A 9,546-nucleotide genomic window follows, 5' to 3' on the forward strand; every position below is an offset into this window, starting at 1 on the left:
CCCTAAAAAATTAGGTAAGGTTATGTGAAAATATAATAAATTTATGTTGGACGCAAGAAAAGGTCCGGAGTATTTAATGTCTTTATTTTTTTTTTAAAAAAAAAAAACCATTGTGGCAATTGTTACATGCACACAACCAAGTTCAGTACGACGTTGGCTATATTATAGTATTCCTGGACTTTTTGAAGGTTCGATGACCATTTCTATCATATTAGTCTTTTGGGATTTAGACTTAATAGTCTGACAGTGGTATCAGAGCTACTTTGGGGTGCTAGTGGTGTGAAAACCTAATATTGGGCCCCGGGACTAAAAGGGTCTTTGGACTAATTCTTGGGGTGGGGATTGGTCCATGTGCCTCTTGACTAAGACATAAGGTATTTTGGGCAAGGAGTCTGTTCGTCTATCAGACTAGCCTTTTAGGATGTGGACCCAACTACCTAATAACAACCTTATTTGATTGCAGCTCTTTACAGGTTTTTTTCTTATATTCCCACCATTGCTTCTTCAGAACCAGATAGAGAAGAGTAAGTGTAAGGACACAAAAACTATTTTTCTTTGCGCAGGATTGTCCAACATTAGTTCTTTTACTATAACATGTTTAAGGGTTGAGAAAATTTTCAAGATCTCCATTTATGTAGTTTTAATATTTTGATTGATCTTGAGTTTCTTTTAATGTTTTGATTAAATGCCTTTATTTTTATTCTTTTAATTTACTAAATTTAGTGAATACATTTTATTTTACTCGAACTTTCATGTATTTTTTTGGTGTCAATTAGTACATTATATATTTTTGGTGTCAATTAATACATTATATATTTTTGGTGTCAATTAATATATGTTCTTAGAGGTGCAAACTGGGCCATGCTGGGCCAAGGATCTGCGGTCAGTGTGCCGCCATGGATCACCGTCTGCATCGGTCCGTGCTAGCTGAAGCACGCGGACTGTATTAGATTTTTAGAATTTTTTGAGTTTGGCTCTATCAGATTTAATATAAATGATTTGTGTATTTTTTTAATAATGAATAAACTTATATCTACAGTTATTTAGATTTTTTCCTTGAATTTTACCATTTTAAATTTTTTTAAAAATTATTTAATTTAAAATTTAAATTAAAAAGAAAATGGCTCGGCCGGCCCGACATGACCCCAACCCAGCTGGCATGGGCCGTGCTTTGGACTGGGCGGACATCCACAGTACAGTGCACGCCAACCTAAGCATGCACAATGCTCGGGTCACAGCGGGCCCATGTCGGACCGGCCCAATTTGCAGCTCTATATGTTTTACAGACCGGATCTTCTAGCAACAAGGATAACGAGGCTTAATTAGGAGATAATCCTACACATGACTCTGCCGGCATGGATGATTTTTTTTTTCCAATCACTATAACCATTTCTTAATCATTATAATTTTGCAAATAACAATTAAATATTTTTATATCATTTTTTATCACTCTCACTATTTGATTGAATTCTTATATCTTTTCATATTATTGAAAAAAATATTACACTCATATTGTCACTATTATAAAAACCAATATGTTTTTTTCCCCGTAAATATTATCATAGCTCTATTTTTAAATTTAATAACTTAAATGACCCTAGAGTCATTTTATTTCCCAAAATAAAAGTGGGGTCACCACATCATTGTTTAGGGGCCGTAAAAGTGGTTGCAAGAAGTGGAATGGAAAGGAGTGGAAGAGTAATGAGAATGAGAGGGATTGGAAAAAGAATGGGAATTAAAACTATGTTTGGTTGGAAGGATTGAAGAGGTAGTTTATTGGGAATGAGAAAAGTAAAAAAGGAAAATATGATAAAATGACTATTATGCCCTTTATACAAATGAGTTGTTAGGATTATGTTTTTAAAAAATATTTAAATATTAAAGTAAATTAATTATTATAAATAAATATTTAATTTTAATAAGTCACAAAATCTCAATTTTTTTTGTTAACATCAATAATTAGCAAATAATTAACTATAATAATTAATTAATTACCAATTTTAATATACTTTTAAATAAATATATTATGAATAATTATTATTATTATTTTAGCCATTAATATTGATTAATTTCCACATTTATTATTAATATTATAATAAATAATTAATTAGCTAATCTATATAACCAATTACAAATTGGAGATAGGTATTTACACAAGGGCAATATAGTTATTTCATGAGTAAGGAATCAAGAATCCCTCCATTTTTCTCAGGATTGTGAATACCCCTCCACAACCCCTTCACTCTTTCCTCAATCCTCTCCCACTCCCATTACTCCACATCCAAACAAATACTTACCCAATGTAAAAAGTCATTCCCACTCCACTACTCTAAACCAAATGCACCCTTAGTTGTTGACTAGTGTGCCAACCGGACAAAAACCAGTGGTTTTTTTGCATTTTGACCACTCTTTTCTTTTAAAATTATTAAATTAACTTGATTTTGTTTTATTTAAACTTTTTTAATTTGTCGTTGCTTTTTTAAATTTATTAATTTTTTAAAAATCCCTTTTATTTTTTTAAATAATACATTATTATTGTTTGTGCTCGTTATTAATATAACATTCATTTTTGTACATTTTTAAAATCTAACCATTTTAATTTTTATAATATATATTGGATGTGATTAAATTTCATTTCCCATTTATAACCATAATTTCATTCCATATAGGCCCATAAATATTTTTAAATTAAATTACTATTATTATTAAGAATTATTATTTTTATACATTGTATTTACAATGTATAAAATAATAATAATAATAATAACTGTCAATTTAATTTACTCGAGAAGTTCAGCTGAGGACTCCAATAAGGACTTTGGAAATTGGAAGCTAGAATTGACCAAATAAGCAATTGAGCGTGATTTGTGAATATTAAGAATCCACACTATATTTTATAAAATTAAAATAAATGTGTTTTAAATAAAAATAAATTCCGTTAGATTTTAAAGATGTGCAAAAAAATAAATGCTATTATAATATTAATAATAATATATTATTTAAAAAAAAGGGGCTTTAAAAGCCCAAAATAGTCCGTCAGCAAAATCCCACAATATTAAAGGGGTTTTAAAAAAATAATAAACTTTTTTTAAAAAAAAATTGGACTAAGAAAGCCCAAAATAAGTCAATTTAATAATTTTAAAAGAAAGAAGTTAAAATACAAAATGCTATAGTTTTTTATTTTTATATAGTCAGTCAATAACCCAATCACCACCTATGTTTTGACAGGGTAATGATGTGATACCTGTAAGGTTATTTTGACAAATAAAAATATAAAATGTCAATAAACGCATTTCGGGAGCTATGGAAACAAATAGCCTGGCTTGGTCAGAAGTAGGGGTGGACATGGGCCGGGACGATCCATAGGGTCGCTCGAACTCAAAATTTCAAAAAAATACTGAGGGCCCTGGGTTTAGAAAGTTGTCTAAAAACCCAGGGTTGGGCTCAAATATTTTTGGCTGATTAATTTCGGGTCGGGTTTGGGTCACTGAATTTTGACCCGACCCGACCCTGCTCGATCCGAATAAATAAATAATATATATATCATATATTATTTATAATATATATAATTATATATATAATAGTAATAGGGCTTTGAAAAAGAGTAAACATTTATAATACTTGTGTTGTATTTTTTAAATGTTTGAAAAAAAATTTTTAGAGGTTATAGTAGTAGTTTTATTTAGTTATTTCAATTATTTCATAAAAAAATTAATTATTTTTTGGGTCGGGTTGGGCTGGGCCTGGGCCTAATGATAATTGAATGGGTCGGGTTTGGATCAAAACAATTTGGCCCGAACATGGCCCTACCGACCCAAAATTTTGAATATATGGGTTGTATATTTGAGTCTAGCATTTCAAATCTCGACCCAACCCGGCCTATGTCCACCCCTAGTCAGAAGTAACTAACATACGCATTTAAATGAAATTAACTTTTTATTTCCGTCTATTACTATTCTATAGCAACGATCTAGTATTCTCATACTCTCCCAACACAGTGAGATCAAATCATGTCAGTACTGATTTGACTATCAAAATGCACTTTGCTCATAAACAGGAGGAGGGCAAGGGGGTGCTCAGGGGGCAAGGGCGTGCTTGAGCACCCCCTTGCCCCATGGAAAAGTTGATATATATAATTAAAATATTAGCAATTCATATATCTATAGTGTTTTTTTCTTTATTTTTTTTTAAATTCCACCCATGTTATTTAAAATAAATTGAATAAAAATAACAAAATTATTATATTAGATAAAATCGATGTTAAGTGATAGTAATAAAAAATAATATAATATGGGCAATGAAATCTGTATCAATTTTAAATTTTATATTTTAAATATTTTTATTGAATTTATAAATTTATAATTATCAATTTTTAAAGAATATTAATTTAAAAAAAATAATAGTATAATAAATAAAATAAAAAAACCTATTACAAATACTATATCAAAAAAATCTCTAAAAAGATGTAATCCTTAGTTCTCAAGATCATATGCAATTTCTCCCTCTCTTATAAATTAAAAGTGTGGTCGAAATTTAACTCTAGATCATTTGCTAGTTAGGTTGATTGGTGAGTTTTTCTCTTTGCTCAATCTCTTCCAAATTTATATTTTATGTAGGACCTATCTAGGTTTTTTTTTTCTATATCTAATTTAATTTGTTTCATTAATTGTTTGATTATTTTTGTATGAATTTTTGCTATTTGTTAAATATTTGTTTTGTTATTTGTTATGAAAATTTGTTATGAAGAATTTATTGTACAAAGTATTGTAAAAAATTGTTAAATATTTGTTTGATTAATTGTTGTGAAAATTTTGATAATTCAATAGATTATTAATTGAATTAGATTATGAATTTGCATTAATTTGTTTTTGAGTTGCATTATTTGTTACTCTCTACTTGAGTTAATTGTTAATAATGTGGATATGATAGATTTTTTACACTTGATAAAAAATGTTTAGATGTATATATATTTTATATAGATTATTATTATAATCTCAAATTTGAATTAATAGAATTATTTAAAATTTATAATTATTTTAAATTTAAATTCAACACTTTTTTATTTTGTTTCTGGTTCCGCCATTGACTCCTACTATGGAGTATTAGAAGGGCTTTTTCCCAAACTAAACTAACCTCCCTTTTTTATAATATTGTCCAAATGGCTTTAAGGCCATTTTATTTGTCAAAATAACCATAAGGCCATCACATCAATGCCCAGTCAGCACCCATGACTAGGTATTTTTTAAAAAAAAATTCTTTTTTTTTTACATTTTAACCCCTCATCTCTTTTATAATCATATAAATAGCTTATTTGTGGCTTTTCTAATTCAATTTTTTTTAAATTTTTTTATTAAAATAGAAAATATTATTTGAAATTAGAATTATTATTATTAACATGAGATTTATTAAAAAAAGAAATTATTTTTAAATTTTTTTATTAATATTTTTGATTATTATTATTATTATTAGAGTGGCGATTAATGGAATATTAATTATTTAAAATTATTTTTATTATTATTAGTAAAATATTATAATTATGATGGAAATTATTTTAAATTATTTTATTGATAAAATCACGTAGGGATCATGACTTTAACCAGAGCGCGCTAACCAACGGCTATAAGCCGGTGTCCCGCTCAGTTGGGTGCGTTGGGGTCACATGCGGTGCTCCCCATCGCTCTGGACATAGCATGTCTGGGTGGCTATCGGTGAGCCACCTTGACCCCAGGAGACAGAGCCGTGCTGACGATTGTGGAACCTGTCCCCCGGCCACCAATTTTGTTAGACTTGATGAAATTTAACCCAAAGAGTTTCATGTAGTGCCAAGTGGTCCCATCATAATAATAATATTTTACAAATAATAAAAGAATATGTTTTTTTTTACCGACGCACAAAGAAAATATTTTGTTGCGACACCGTGGTTCGTAGCCACGTGCTCTAATCCTCTGAGCTACAGGCCCCACCCCGTCTCCACTGGATCTGTTCTCGGGAGTACCCTCAAAAAGGAACCTTTCCTCTCCTCAGCTATTTCGGGTTAAGAAGATGTGAAAGCGCGTTTCTCTCTATAAGACATAGTCTTCTTTCTCAATGAAATTCTCAGGCGAAGGCATAGTCTTCTTTCTTTTTTTTTCAAAAAAACAAACTCATTGGCGCCAAGCGTGAGGGAATGCTAGGCGTTTGGTAATTTCTCCTCCGACTAGAATTAAGGATCCCATCGAAGCGGCTAATCCCATGCATATTGTATGCACATCGGGTGGCACAAATTGCATAGTATCATAAATGGCCATTCCTGGGATTACCCATCCGCCGGGAGAGTTTATAAACAAATAAAGATCCCTAGTAGCATCTTCTATACTGAGATATACCATGAGACCAACAAGTTGATTTGAGACCTCATTATCAACCTCTTGGCCCAAAAAAAGTAATCTTTCTCGATGAAGTCGGTTGATTAGGACAAAATTCTATCTCCCAGAAACCGTACGTGCACCTTTGGATGCATACGGTTCAAAAAAAAATTGCGAAATAAATAATCAATGTGTCGATTCTAGTTCCATTTCTTTTTTTTTTGTAACAGGTTTTAAAGTGAAATGAAAGGATTTTTTTTCTTCAAAAAAAAAGGGTTTTTGGACCCCGCCCTATACTATATATAAAAACTATAAAATAAGAAAAAAGAATTTACTGAACTTATTAAACTAACCTCTCATTGATATATTGTTTCATCACGATTTAAATCACAATGTCGTTTTCTTGTTCCTTAATGGGCCTTTTGAATTCTTTTAGGTTCATGTTCTACTCCGGGTAAAGATCTGTCCGAATTCCATTTGTACATATAGGACAAATAATTTCAGTACCACTTCTTTTTTTTTCAATTCGTTTCATGCTTTACTTACCTTCCCACAAACTATTCGTTGTGTTCATCTATTATAGAAGTGGTAATTGTAGATATATTACCAATTTGGTATTTTCTGAACGAAGCCTGAATATTTTATCGGTCTAAGTCAACCATAAATTCTTCTAATCGATAATGTTGATCCCGAATATAAATTGATCTAATTGCACTTCACGCTACAAATAATTAACAGTAAATATTTCTTGGGCGAAGCGTAGGATATCTCGATCGGGGGAAAGAACGGGGTAAATCCCATATGACCCAATATGTCTGACAAGTCGCACTATACGTCAACCCAAACCGCATCTTCCTCTCCAGGACTCCGAAAAGGTACTTTTGGAACACCAATAGGCATTAAATTAAACAAAAAAATTAAGCACTATACTTCACTTTAATATAGAAACGTAACAATGCAATGGGTTTATTGTCTTCATCTTCCTTCTTTTTTTTTTCTGTTTATTCTATTTTATCCCTAAATTAGAAGGGAAAACTTAGTGAATAAAGAAAAATTTTAATGAAAGGATCGATCATTCGAATGATAAACAAGTTTCTATGCATTCGTTCCCCCAAAATGGGACCAACCCTTCCATTGCGTATTCGTACTCATCGGGTATAGTATAGAATAGATCTGCTTCTCTTTGTTCTTATAAACTGAACAGAATTGTTCCCTTATTTTCAAGGGAACGGAATAAAATAAATATTAATTCTTTCGAATACAGAATCCACTGTAAAGGTTAAGTACATAGTATAGTCTTTTCCAATGCGATAAAGTTACATAGTGTTTATTTATTTATTTTTTGATAAAGGGGTATCTCCATGGGTTTACCTTGGTATCGTGTTCATACTGTCGTATTGAATGATCCCGGTCGATTACTTTCTGTCCATATAATGCATACAGCTCTAGTTTCTGGTTGGGCCGGCTCGATGGCTCTATACGAATTAGCGGTTTTTGATCCCTCTGACCCCGTTCTTGATCCAATGTGGAGACAAGGTATGTTTGTTATACCCTTCATGACCCGTTTAGGAATAACCAATTCATGGGGTGGTTGGAGTATTTCAGGGGGAAGTATAACGAATCCGGGTATTTGGAGTTATGAAGGTGTGGCAGGGGCACATATTGTGTTTTCCGGCTTGTGCTTTTTGGCAGCTATCTGGCATTGGGTGTATTGGGACCTAGAAATATTCTGTGATGAACGTACGGGAAAACCTTCTTTGGATTTGCCCAAAATCTTTGGAATTCATTTATTTCTCTCAGGATTGGCTTGTTTTGGCTTTGGCGCATTTCATGTAACAGGCTTGTATGGTCCTGGAATATGGGTGTCCGATCCTTATGGACTAACCGGAAAAGTACAATCTATAAATCCAGCATGGGGTGTGGAAGGTTTTGATCCTTTTGTTCCGGGAGGAATAGCCTCTCATCATATTGCAGCGGGTACATTGGGCATATTAGCGGGTCTATTCCATCTTAGTGTTCGTCCACCTCAACGTCTATACAAAGGATTACGTATGGGAAATATTGAAACTGTACTTTCCAGTAGTATCGCTGCTGTTTTTTTTGCAGCTTTCGTAGTTGCCGGAACTATGTGGTATGGTTCAGCAACTACCCCAATCGAATTATTTGGCCCCACTCGTTATCAGTGGGATCAGGGATACTTCCAGCAAGAAATATATCGAAGAGTTGGGGCTGGACTGGCCGAAAATCTGAGTTTATCAGAAGCTTGGTCTAAAATTCCCGAAAAATTAGCTTTTTATGATTATATTGGTAATAATCCAGCAAAAGGGGGATTATTTAGAGCGGGCTCAATGGACAACGGGGATGGAATAGCTGTTGGCTGGTTAGGACACCCCATCTTTAGAGATAAAGAAGGGCGTGAGCTTTTTGTACGTCGTATGCCTACCTTTTTTGAAACATTCCCGGTAGTTTTGGTAGATGTAGACGGAATTGTTAGAGCCGATGTTCCTTTTAGAAGGGCGGAATCAAAATATAGTGTTGAACAAGTAGGTGTAACTGTTGAGTTCTATGGTGGCGAACTCAATGGAGTCAGTTATAGTGATCCCACTACTGTGAAAAAATATGCTAGACGTGCCCAATTAGGTGAAATTTTTGAATTAGACCGGGCTACTTTGAAATCCGATGGTGTTTTTCGTAGTAGTCCAAGAGGTTGGTTCACTTTTGGACATGCCTCATTTGCTCTGCTCTTCTTTTTCGGACACATTTGGCATGGTGCTAGAACCTTATTCAGAGATGTTTTTGCTGGTATTGATCCAGATTTGGATGCTCAAGTGGAATTTGGAACATTCCAAAAAATTGGAGATCCAACTACACGGAGACAGGCAGTCTGATACAACATTGTTGGGTTATCTTCCGCCTATATATTTTTGTTTTATTTGATATAGTGTACTAAAGACAATGTACTGAATAAATTTTGACTTGAATCACCATCTTTTTTTTACTCTTTCACTTTCTTTATACGGTAAATGATCCCAAATGAATAGGAATAGATGTGGAAGCTATAATTGTAAATAACAATCGAATCTATGGAAGCATTGGTTTATACATTCCTCTTAGTCTCGACGTTAGGGATAATTTTTTTCGCTATCTTTTTTCGAGAACCACCTAAGGTTCCGACTAAAAAAATGAAATAATTTTTCATTAC

At 32.4% G+C, this 9,546-nt stretch overlaps 1 protein-coding gene across 1 annotated transcript; it reads left to right on the forward strand.

Moving 5' to 3' along the window:
- The first annotated feature begins 6,105 nt into the window (after positions 1–6,105).
- LOC120278745 (photosystem II CP47 reaction center protein) lies at positions 6,106–9,546 on the forward strand. Its single transcript, XM_039285476.1, has one exon. The coding sequence runs from the start codon at positions 7,706–7,708 to the stop codon at positions 9,230–9,232; it is 1,527 nt and encodes a 508-aa protein (XP_039141410.1). The 5' UTR covers positions 6,106–7,705; the 3' UTR covers positions 9,233–9,546.

This window comes from Dioscorea cayenensis, chromosome 16 (genome assembly GCF_009730915.1).
Source record: "Dioscorea cayenensis subsp. rotundata cultivar TDr96_F1 chromosome 16, TDr96_F1_v2_PseudoChromosome.rev07_lg8_w22 25.fasta, whole genome shotgun sequence".
NCBI lineage: Eukaryota > Viridiplantae > Streptophyta > Magnoliopsida > Dioscoreales > Dioscoreaceae > Dioscorea > Dioscorea cayenensis.